The following is a 13,403-nucleotide window of genomic DNA, read 5'->3' on the forward strand; positions in this document are numbered from 1 at the left end:
GACGCATGTGGTCAGTTCATGAATGTACCTACGTGGACATGCACTGATAAATGGCGCATGCACACGCACACACAAGGGAAAACGCTCCTGCACACACACAAACAGCCCATGGTGAACAGGCATTTAGAAGTCAAACGTTCTAAGATGTTCTCCACTCAGCAGCGGCCCATAACGTATTCACTAGAAACCTAGTGTTTCATGGTTACACAAAAGAGACAGAAAATTAATAGGCCTCAAATTACCTCAAACTGTCTACACTTTAGGGACTCACAGTTCAATTAACTTCCCAATAATTCAGAGTCCTAGGAAGACATTGCAAATGGCCTGGCAGTGTTTCCTTCAGCTGTGTTTGCAGCGTCAAAGAGAAGTGCTGCCTTTAGGTACGAGCTCTGCTCTTCTGGGTTTGGGGAGACAAAAGCAACAGTACTTAGGAGAATCTTAGAAAACTGGGTTCTGGGCACAGGTGTCCTGTGAGACACGGGGAAGATCCCCATGGGAGCCCTCCTTCATTGTCCACATTGTGAGATGATTTGCAGCCAGGCTGGGGACAAACCACACAAACCTGGCCAAGGCAATTCTTACAGCACTGACACTGTGGTGTGAATAAAAACACTATCTGACCTTAGGCTACTGTGGAGTGACTCTTTCTCTCTTAGGAAAGGGGGCTCCAAGGTAAGGTCACACCTAGCTTGGTGAAACAAACAACAAGGACAAAAGAAGAAGCAAGTCTGAGAGCATGGCCTTACTTACCTCCACATACAGGAGGGGGAAAATTCCAATCTTGTCTCCCAGCATTCCCTCTGCCCAGTTGTCATCCACTCTTCTGATCACAGTCAGGATTTCATCCTGGAATCGCCGGAACCCATCATGTATACAAACACGTAAACATACACACAACCAAAAAGAAAACAAGAGACCTGTTAGTGCTGTTGAAACCCAGAAAAGATTCTAAGCAATGATTCCAAGAATGGTTTATTATCTATTCTGAGACCTGACGTATGAAAAGAGTCAACCCTTACATTTTCCCTCAGGATCCTTCTCTTTCTTATGTACTGATTATGACTACAAAGATTCTCAAATGGAAAACGCATGGCAATTTACAATATACAGTAGTTTCCCCTTATCCTTGGTTTTGCTTTCCACAGTTTGAGTTACCTATGGTTAACTGCAGTCCAAAAATATCAAATAGAAAATTCTAGAAATCAGCAATCTATAAGTTTTAAATTGCATGCTATTCTGAGTAGTACCATGAAATCTCACACCATCTCACCCTGGATGTGAATCATCCCCTGGTCCGACATTGCCATGCTGTATACAAGTACTCTCCCCCTCCCTGCCCATTAGTCACTTAGTAGCTGTCCAGGTTATCAGATCGACTGCCGTGGAATCACAGTACTTGGGCCCAAATAACCCTTATTTTACTTAATAATGGCCGTAAAGTGCAAGAATAGTGATGCTGGCAATTCGGATGTGACAAAGAGAAGCCATAAAGTATATTTATGTATAGAAAAAAACACAGTATATATTGGGTTCGGTACTATCGCAGTTTCAGACATCTACTGGGGATCTTAAAATGTATATCTCCCATAGACAAGGAGGACTACTGTAGTTTTTATTTTAAAATTCACATTCCCATTATTTATTTAATGCAATAAAAATATTTTGAATAAATATAGATTTAGCTGAGTATAAAACTTTTTAAGTTTCTGGTTCCACCAAAGAACAAAAAAATGACCCAATCCAATTCCATGTATTTGGAATCGTGGGTACATAAGGCTTTGAATAGCCCTTTTAAATTCTTTGGTACACCAGACAATATCAACTATAGATGCACAAAGTGGAAACATCCAGAAAGAAAAAGGAAGAAGCATAAAGCAAGAAGGAAAAACGAGCTTTCAGGGGAGGTTGGCAGCCAGGCAGATGGTGAGGAAGAAAATGTCCAGGATGGCTTCATAGGTGCCAGAGCTACAGAAACAAATGAAGTGGGGGTATGGAATGGAGAGCGGGAGAAAGGATGGAGAAGTGATGGGGAACATAAGGGGGAAACCAGGAAGGGGCACTGGGGAAGGGAGAGACAACTCAGGCTGCAGCAAGTGTCAAGACAGCCAGACAGGGATGCCATGGGCAAAACTGGTGCCTACACCAAGGGGCCTTTGACTAGCCTCTGTTCCCTCTCCTTCAGTACACAATGTGTATCATGGAACTCCCCCAGGACTGTCTGCCTAACTACTCACCAGCCCCCACCACACCGCACCAAGACCTCCCTGCCATTCGTCCCTCAAGAGTCTGCTAGGAGACCAACTGACCTATCTGGGACGCTAATGTGCTAAGGTATTGATGGCTAAGAGAGCAGCCAAATGGGGTAACCACTATTGGATTTGAAAGCACTATCTACCTTTCCAATGAGCCTTTGTTACTTCAATGTGAAGCAATAATATGGGACTCGTAGGCCACTCTTGGGGTCAGAGGGACATTTTAGGCCAGGAGACTTCATGGAATTATCAGAGAAGCTGCTTTGTAATAAGCTGAGAGAGCACACAGTTTGGGCCTGCTCATCCAGGGCAAGGTAGGAATGAGCTAATGAGAGCTGGATATGCCTTTCAGAGAACACAGAGAGGGAAAAACACGGGTGAATGCTGTACTGGGAAGTTCCTCCAAAGTCTCTTTCAAACTTCTCCTCTCCTAGTACAGGTAGACTTTAGGGGCAAGCTCTTGTTTTCCCTGTTCTCACCCCCAATTTCCCAGCTTTAAAAAATCCAAAATAACAGAATGATTTATGACTTTAGGATGTTTCTTTTCCCAATTAATACAGGCCAGAAAAATGCAATAGACACTAAAAGGGAATCATAATTTCACATGTTATAGGGTAGATGGTTTTCAGGCTACAGGATGATATTTACAAGGGTTTCCTTCCAACAAATACTCAGCCATTAGAGTGCGTGGGCAATTCTGATAACTGTTAGGGCCAAAGTGGCTGACTGGCTTGAGGAAAGATGTACAGAGAATGCCCCTTAAATCCCACGCATTCCTCAACTCACAAATTTACAACTAGACAAGTCGTGAGACTGTGAGGAACTCAGCTCAGATTCAGCCAAAGGGAAGACCCTAAAACTTCACTGATCATGCAAAGGGAAAGGTAATTGAAGGCCTCCTATAAGTCAGAGTTTTTGCAACAGCAAAATAATACAAAAAGGACTTTTAATTTTGTACAATTAAAAATGAAAAAGAAGAAAATACTAGATTCATTTTGGTTAAAAAAAAAGAGAAATGTCAAAACACCATTATTTAAGACTGGTCTAGAAAGTAGAGCCAAAGAAATCAAAGAAAATAAAACCAAAAGTATGAATACAGGAAAGAAGAGTTTACAATTTTCTACTTAGAAAAACAGAGTATCGGCTAAATATTAGAATAAGTAAGAAATACAGAAAGGCTGCTAATTTTAAAATAAATACATAAAAATAATTGGTTTTCCCATTTACCAGCAATAACTAGTTAGAAAAGGTGATTAAAATTGGCTAACCATTAAAAAAATACAGTTAGTTCTCTAATTCACTATATATGCCAAAATTAATTCCATAAGGACTAAAGATTTAAATGTTAGAAAAATAAACTTGAATTTCCAAGAAGAAACTGTGAATAGATGTGTAATCTTGAGTTGGGGAAGATCTTTTGAAGTATGATAACAAAGATTTGGTTACAGAAAAATGAAATTCTCTATGTTAAAAACAGCAAAACCAAAACAAAAGGGTAAATAAACTAGTAAAATACTTGCAGGATATATTAGAGACAAAGACTTAATGTCTTTACTACATAAACACTTAAAGACACAGTAGAAGAAAAAGAAATACCTTAAAAGAAAAATAGGCCAAGGGCAAAAATCAGGCAACTTCCAAAACAGAAGAAAAGCTAATTGCCATTAAACACAATTAAAAATGCTATACCTTACTAATAATCAAAAAATATAATTTTAAACAAGAAGATTCCTTTTTTTCTTTTTTGTTCTCTCTTGCCTATCGAATTAGCAAAGGTTAATATAAAGCCAACTCACAGTGCTGGGCAGCATACAAGGAACAGGTACTTCATCGTTTTTGGTGGGGATATATATTTATGGCAGGCAGTTAGGCAATTGCTATCCAACATCAAAGCCTGAATACCCACTGATCTAACAACAACACTTCTAAGGATTCTACCCTAAGAAAATCAAAGAGATTTGGCACTGAGGATGTTCATTACAATGTTTGTTCAACTAGAGAAAAACTAGGGACAAATGCACAGCAAAAAAAAAGGATTAGTTCAATAAAGTATGGTATTGTCTACCAATAAATACCATATCCAATTCCAGCGCACTTTAGCCATCCTGTCCTACCTAAAGAGGAGAAGGAAAAACGGAGACACACATGTGGAGTTCACAATCTAGAGGTACAGTTTCCTTAGAAGGCTGAGACCTAATAATAGGATCATAGGAATATAGGACACTTGCTGTCTCCTCAAACCTCACCACCACATTACTAAAGGCCTATTTACGGCAATTCCTTTTACCTGGTATATCATGTCCAGCCATCAAAAAACTTATTATACATATTAAAAGGCAAAAAGCACAGTTTGGAGAGACAAAGCAAACATCAAAACCCTACTCAGACATGGCATGGATGTTGGCATTATCAGATGGGGAATTTAAAACAACTATGATGGATATGCTAAAGGCTCTAATGGCTTAAATACAGTGTGCAAGAACAGATGGGCAATGTAAGTAGAGAGATGGATATTTTAACAAAGAACCAAAAAGTAATGCTAGAGATCAAAAACACTATGGCAGAAATTTAAAAATGCCTTTGATAGAATTATCAGTAGACTGAACATGGCTGAGGAAAGAATCTCTGAGCTTAAGAAGTCTCACTAAAACCTCCAAAACTGAAAAGCAAAAAGAACAAAGGCTGGAGAAAAAAAAACCCCACAAGACAGAATATCCAAGGACTGTGGCACAAATACAAGAGGTATAATATATGCATAATGGGAATATCAGAAGGGGAAGAAAGGCAGGAACAGAAGAAATGTTTGACACAATAATGACTGAGACTTTCCCCAAATTAATGTCAGATACCAAACCATAGATCCAGGGAGTTCAGAGAACACCAAGAAAGATCAATATTAAAAAACGTACACCTAGAAATATCATTTCCAAACTATAAGAAATCAAAGATAAAGAAAAAATACTGAAAGAAGCCAAATTGGAAAAAAACACATACCTAAATAGAAGCAAACCAACTTCTCAGAAACCATGCGAGTAAGAAGGGAATGGAGTAAAATATTTAATGTGTTGGGAAAAAAACCCCCATCAACTTAGAATTCTGCACCTTTCAATAGTGAGGGGGAAATACTTTCTCAGGCAAACAAAAATTGAGGAATTTGTTGCTAGTGGATCTGTCTTGTAAAAAATGTTAAAAGTTCTTTAGAGAGAAGGAAAGTTATATAGGTCAAAAACTTAAACCTACACAAAGAAAGGAAGAACACTGGAAAAGGAATAAGTAGAGTAAAATAGAAAACTTTCATTTTTCTTAATCTTGATCTAACAGATACTAGTTTGTTCAAAATAATGATAGCTACAATGTATTTGATTGTTATCTGTATGTAAATATCACATATTATATATCACACATATTATAAATATACTTACACATGTTTCTATATCATTGCTGTGATACAAGGGACAGGAGGGAAGAATTAGGGTTATTTTGTTATTATAAGGTACTTGCACTACCTGTGTAAGAGTACAGTGTTATTTGAAAGTGGACTTGAATTCGTTGTAAATGTATATTGCAAACTCTAGGGTAACCACTAGGAAAAAAACTTTTTAAGGTATAACTGACATGCTAAGAAACGAGATAAGATGGGATCGTATAAATTGCTCAATTAAAACCAAAAAAGGGAAAAAAAATAGTGGGAGACAAAAATAGGAACAGACATCAAGGGCAAAATATACAAAACAGAAACAAATATAATAAATATTAATCCAACAATATCAATAATCACTTTGAATGTCGATGGTCTAAATGCACAAACCAAAAGACAGAGATTCTCATAGTGGATCAAAGAACAAGACCCAACTCTATGATGCCTACAAGGACCAATTTAAATATAAAGATGCATATAGATTAAAAGGAAATAGATGGAGAAAAATATACCATGCTAACACTAATCAAAAGAAAGTGGGAGCAGTTATATTACTTTCAGACAGAGCAGAATTCAGAGCAAGGAATATTGTGAGGGACAATAAGAGTGATTATAGTGATAAAGGGATCACTTCTGTAAGAAGACATAACAATCCTTAATGTAGAGAGAGTGAAAATACATGAGGCAAGGCTGCAAAGAGAAATAGATGAATCTACTATTATAGTTGGAGACTTTAACACCCCCCTATCAGAAATGAACAAATCCAGCAGACAGAAAATCAGTAAGGACACAGCTGAAGGCAACAACACTATCAATCAACTGGATATAACGGACATCTGTAGTCTCGGTCATCTAAGAACAGCAAAATACACATTCTTCTCAAGCTCACAGGGCATGTTTACCACGGTAGATCACATTTGGGGCTACAAAACACATTTTTTTAAAATTTCAAAACACACCTTAACAAAATTAAAAGAATAGAAGCCATACACTGTCTGTTCTCAGACTTCAATGGAATTAAACTAGAAATCAATAATAGAAAGGTAACTGGAAAATCCCAAAATACTTGGAAATTAAACAACACAAATCCAAATAACAATTGACTCAAAGAAAAAAATATCAAGAGAAATTTCAAAAATATTTTAAAATAAAAGAAAATGAAAACACGATTTGTCAAAAATTTGTATGCTACAATGAAAGCAGTAGTACTTAGAGGGAAATTTATAATATTGAATGCATACATACATCAGAAAAAACAAATATCTAATACCAATAATCTAAGCTTCCACTTTAGAAAACTAGAAAAATTAGAGCAAATTAAATCCAAAGTAAGCAAAGAAAAAGATAATGAAATTAGAGCAGAAACCAATGAAATTGAAAACAGGAAATCAATAGAGAAAATCAACAAAACCAAGAACTGGTTATTTGAAAAGATTAATAAAATTGATAAGTTTCTAATCAGGCTAACCAAGAAAAAAAGAGAGGAGACACAAATAACTATTATCAGTAATGAAAAAGAGGGGACGTTACTACAGATTCCATGAACATTAAAAAGATAATAAAAGAATACTATGAGCAACTCTATACCCATAAATTGGGTAACCTAAAAAAAAAAATGGACCAATTCCTTTAAAGATAATCTACCAAAATTCACACAAAAAATAGATAATCTGAATAGTCCTATATCCATAAATAAATTGAATCAATAATCAATAAACTCCCAAAACAGAAAACACCAGACCCAGATGGGTTCACTGGTGAATTCTACCAAACATTTAAAGAATAAATTATACCGAGGGCCGGCCGAGTGGCTCAGTTGGTTAAGAGCTCGCTCAAGAGTTTGAGCTCTGAGCAACAGCGGTTCGAGTCCAGCCTGAGCTGAGCAGCCGCTGAGCTGCCAACAGGTAGCAGGATGGCTCAGCTAAAAAAAAAAAAAAATTGCACTTGAAAGAATAAATTATACCCAATTCTCGAACAATCTCTTCAGAAGATAGAAGCAGAGGGACTCCTTCCAAACTCACTGTATGGGGCCAACATTATACTAATATTGAAACTACACAGTAGGCAAAGGAAACCACATATTAATGTCTCTCACGAAGATAGATGTGAAAATCCTTAACAAAATATTAGCAAATTGAATCTAAAAAAGTATAAAAAGAATTTAACACCATGACCAACTAGGATTTATCCCCAGGTATAAATGCAAGGTTGGTTCAACATTCAAAAATCACTTAATATAATCCATCACATCAGCAGTCAAAAGAAGAAAAATCACATCAATAGATGCAGAAAAAAGCATTTGACAAAACACCCATTAAGGATTAAAAAAAAAACAAGTCTTAGTAAATTAGGAGTAGAATGAAATTTCTGCAACTTGCTAAAGAACATTTACCAGAAACAAACAACTAACATGATACTTAATGGTTAGAAATGTGAATCTTTCCCACTAAGATCGGCAAGGAGGCAAGGGATGTTCCCTCTAACCACAGCCTTTCAAGATCATACTGAAAGTCCCATCTAATGTAATAAGACAAAAAAAGGGGGGAGGGGGGAATAATGAGCATACAAAATAGAGAGGAAGAAATAAAACTCTCTTTGTTCACATTTGGCATGATTGTCTATCTAGAAAATCTGAAAAAGGATATCAGCACCATGGCAAAGTGATAAGACTCCTTTGTTTCTTCCCTTAACTTTATAAGTTGGACAACTATAACTCTACAAAGGGTCCCCTGCTCAACACACAAACATGCCTCAAAGATCCATGCATTGGAACACCTGAAGGTAGGCAGACTGGAACACATAGGGGAGGAGGGATGGGGGAAGGACAGGGACGGTTGCCGCAGACACAGTTGACACCCACCATGTTCCAGAAGGGGAGAAGTTGGACTGCAGCCCTCACACTATGGCTTACATTGAAAGAGGGGCAGAAGCCATGATCCCTGAGAAAAGGCATCTCACTTCACCCTTCCCATTGTGGCAGACCCAGGTAGAGGTGACTGGGAAGCTCAAAACAACACAGTACTGCTGACAACCGTTACTGGAAGCGGGGTGGAGCCACGGATCATGAACACACCTCCATAGCCCCATCCATCCCAGCAGATCCAGGTAGAGAAAACTGTGATGCTTAAACAGTACAGTAGGGATGCAAAATCATAAATTTGCCCCCTCCCATACCCTACCCATCCTGGAAGAGCCCAGTAGAGGCAGTGAAGACACTTTCAAAAACACAATGGGCCAGCAACCATTAGTAAAAAGGAAGCAGCTCTGGGAGCTCACAAAACCAGTTTTCTATTACTCGCCACACACCTACATCACAGCGTAATCAAGGTGAGCTGGTCAGAGATGGGACACCTACCATCTCAGTGTGTACACAGCATTTCCTTAACCAAAGTGACACCACTTAACTGCAATCCCAGAGGTACAAATAGTGCAGGCAAGAGAAAACAAAATATTTAACACCACGTACTGGAAAAGAAAAGAAGGTACCCTACTTATTAACCTGCTAAATTGTTGAGAGCAAACCATTATTATCTAAACAAAAACATAAAAACTCAGTATCTCAAATGTATAGGCAGAGAAACAATCCGTCAAATATCATGAACAACCAAGGTCACATTCGGCTCCAAAAACCAAACTCAAAGTCAAGGGAGACTGTGACTTACATGACAGAGAATTTAAGATTTCAGTTATGAAGAAGCTCAACAAGATACAAGAGAACTCAGAAAGACAGTTCAATGAGCTCAGGAAGAAAATTAATGAACAAAAGGAATACTTTACCAAAGAGATTGAAACTATAAAACAGAACCAAAGGGAGATTCTGGAGCTGAAAACCTCAATAAATGACATGAGGACTGTATTAGAGAACACTGTAAATACAGCAGACCAGATGGAAGGCAGAATTAGCAAGCTCAAAGATAGAAAACTAGAAATGACCCAGGGGAAGAAGAAAGAACTAAGAGTTTAAAAAAGTGAAAAAAAACTCGACTAGAATTCTACTCCATTAATGGAGTCCCTCTGACTCCATTAAAAAGAACATAATAAGTATACCAGAAGGAGAAGAGAGAGTGAAGGGAACAGAGAGCCTACTCAACGAAATAATTGATGAGAACTTCCCAAACCTATGAAAAGAAATGAACTTTGGAATAGAGAAAACTAACAAAATACCTAATTATACCAACACAAAAAGACACAACATCTGTTTATGATGAAAACACTTAATAAAATGGATATAGAAAGAAATTACCTCAACATAATAAAGGCCATATATGACAAACGTCAGCTAATAACATATTCCATGGTGAAAAACTGTAAGCTTTTCTTCTGAGATCAGAAACAAAACAAGGGTGCCCACTCATGCCATTGTTATTCAACATAGTACTGGAACTCCTAGCCAGAGCAATTAGACAAGAAAAAGAAATTAAATGCATCCAAATTGGGAATGAAGAAGTAACACTGTTACTGTTTTCAGATGACATGGTTCTCTATATAGAAAATATTAAAGACTCCACCAAAAGCCTATTGCAAACAATAAACAAACACAGTAACATGGCAGGATAAGAAATTAATATACAAAAATCCATTGTGTTCCTTTATACTAACAACAAACATAGCAGAAAGAAAATGAAGAAAACAATCCCATTTACAATTCCTAGATAAAATATCTAGGAATAAACTTATTGGGTTGTCGGAAAAGTCATGACGTATTTTTCTGTTTTTCATTGCAAAAATGCATCATGACTTTTCCAATGACCCAATAACAACAGAGGTGAAGGGCTTATACAATGAAAACTGTAAGATATTGTTGAAAGAAATTGAAGAAGGCAAAGAAATGGAAAGATATTCTGTGTTCATGGGTTAGAAGAAATAACATTATTAAAATGGCAGTATTACCTAAAGCAATATACAGATGTAATGCAAACCTCATCAAAATCCCAATGGCATTTCTCAAAGAAACAGAACAAAAAAATCCTAAAATTTGTATAGAACCAGAAAAGACCCCAAATAGCCAAAGCAATTCTGAGGAAATAGAACAAAGCCAGAGGTATCACACTCCCTGACTTCAAACCATACTACAAAGCTACAGTAATCAAAACAGTATGGTATTGGCAGAAAAACAGATACACAGACCAATGGGAGAGAACTGAGAGCTCAGAGATAAACCCACACATAATGTGGGCAACTAATTTTTGACAAAGGAGCCAAAAGCATACAATGGAGAAAGGAAAGTCTCTTCAATAAATGGTGTTGGAAAACTGGAAAGCCACATACAAAAGAATGAAACTAGACTGCTATCTGACACCATACATAAAAATTAACTCAAACTGGATTAAAGACTTGAATATGATATGAAACAACATACTACATAGGCAGTAAACTTCTGGACCTTGGTCTTAGAGGGGACTTTGTGAATTTGACCCCAGAGGCAAGGGAAGTAAAAACAAAAATAAATGAAGAGGACTACATCAAACTAAAAAGCTTCTGCACAGCAAAAGAAACCATCAACAAAATAAAAAAAGTAACCAACCAAATGGGAGAAGATATTTGTAAATGATATCTCTGATAAGGGGCTAATATCCAAAATATGTAAAAAAATTCATTCAACTCAACAACAAAAACAAACAACCCAATTAAAAAATGGTCAGAGGGCCTGAATATAGATTTTTCCAAGGAAGACATACAGATGGCCAAGAGATATCTCAAAAAAGTGCTCAAAATCACTAGTTATAAAGGAAATGAAAATCAATACAGCAATAAAGTACAACATTATACCCATTAGAATGGCTATTATCAATAAAGCAAGAAATAACTGTTGTAAGGAATGTGGAGAAAGGGAGCCCTTGTACATTGCTGATGAGAATGTAAATTGGTATAACCACTATGGAAAACAGTATGGAGTTTCCTCAAAAAATTAAGAGTATAGCTACCACATAGTCCAGCAATCCCTTTTCTGGGTAGCTACCCCCACAATTTGAAAACACTTATTTGTAAAGATATATACACCCCTATGTTGACTGCAACATTATTTACAATAGCCAAGACATAGAAACAACCCAAATGTTCTTCAACAGATGACTGGATAAAGAAGAGGTGGTACATACATACAATGGAATAGCACTCAGCCATTAAAAAAAAATGTAATATTACCACTTGTGACAACATAGATGGATCTTGAGAATATTATGCTAAGTGAAATAAATCAGATGAAAAAGTACAAGAACCATATGACTTCACTCACGTGTGGGATATAAAACAAAAGGCAACAAATGAACAACAACAACAAAAACCTCATAGATACAGACAACAGAATGATGGTTACCAAAGGAGAAGGGGGTTGGGGGGATGATGAAGAGGGCAAAGGGGGTGAAATACAAGGTGACAGAAGGAGACCGGATTTTGGGTGGTGAGTACACAATAGAGTATAAAGATGCTATATTATTACATTACTCACCTGAAATTTATATAATGTTATTAACCAATGTTACCATAATAAGTTTAATTAAAAAAGAAAATCTGAAACAATCAAGGAAAAACCTCCTGGAACTAATGAGTAACTGTAGCAAAGCTTCAGGATAGACGATTAATATACAAAAGTTAAAACACTTTTCTATATATAGGCATACCTCAAAGATATTACGGGTTCAGATCTAGACCACTGCAATTAAGTGAGTCATAATCTTCTCGCTGATGGAGGGTCTTGCCTTCAATTTGTAAAACATGCAACATTTGTGAAACACAATAAAGTGAAACACAATATAATGAGGTATGCCTGTACTAGCAATGAATAAGTGGAATTTGACATTAAAAATACAATACTGTTTACATTAGTACCTAAAAAACAAAATAGTACAAGAGCTATATGAGAAAAACTACAAAACTCTGATGAATGAAATCAAAGAACAAAATAGAGAGAAGTCCATGTTCATGGATTGGAAGACTCAATATTATCAAGATGTCAGTTTTTCTCAACTTCTACATTCAATGCGATCCCAATCAAAATCCCAGCAAGTTATTTTGTGACTATCAACAAATTGATTTTAAAGTTTATATGAAGAGGCAAGAGACCCAGAATAGCCAACATAATAGTGAAAGAGAAGAACAAAGACTAACACTATCTGACTTCACGACTTACTATAAAGCTACAGTACTGAAGACAGTGTGGTATTGGTGAAAAAATATAAAAAGAGATGAATGGAACATTATAGAGCACCCAGAAATAAATCCACATAAATATGGTCAACTGATCTTTGACAAAGGAGCAAGAACAATATAATGGAGAAAAACAATTTTTTTTCAACAATTGGTGCTGAAACAACTGGACATCCACCTGCAAAAAAAAATGAATCTAGACAACGACCTTATACTCTCCACAAAAATTAACTCAGAATGGATCACAGACTAAATGTAAAACACAAAACTATAGAACACTTAGAAATTAACAAAGGAGAATATCTAGGCCTTGGGTTTGGTGATGATTTTTTGGATATAACACCAAAGGCAGTCCATGAAAGGAAAAAATAATAAGCTGGACTTCATTAAAATTAAAATTTCTGCTCTGCAAAAAGACACTGCCGAGAAAATGAAAAGAAAAGCCACAGACTCATGTAAATATTTGTAAAGGACACAGTTGATAAAAAACTGTTATCCAAAACATAAAAAGAACTCTTAAAACTCAATAATAAGAAAACACAGAATCCAATTTTAAAGTGGGTCAAAGATCTTAACAGACACCTCAC

General features: G+C 36.5%; 1 protein-coding gene across 3 annotated transcripts in view; it reads right to left on the reverse strand.

Moving 5' to 3' along the window:
- SH3RF3 (SH3 domain containing ring finger 3) overlaps positions 1-13,403 on the reverse strand; it is a 382,241-nt gene that overhangs the window by 127,961 nt on the left and 240,877 nt on the right. For all 3 annotated transcript variants that reach the window (XM_019663839.1, XM_019663838.1, XM_019663840.1), the window contains exon 3: positions 751-846. In XM_019663839.1, the coding sequence (XP_019519384.1) occupies positions 751-846 (96 nt within the window). The remainder of the gene's footprint in view (positions 1-750; positions 847-13,403) is intronic.

This window comes from Hipposideros armiger, unplaced genomic scaffold (genome assembly GCF_001890085.2).
Source record: "Hipposideros armiger isolate ML-2016 unplaced genomic scaffold, ASM189008v1 scaffold_406, whole genome shotgun sequence".
In the NCBI taxonomy this organism is placed as follows: domain Eukaryota; kingdom Metazoa; phylum Chordata; class Mammalia; order Chiroptera; family Hipposideridae; genus Hipposideros; species Hipposideros armiger.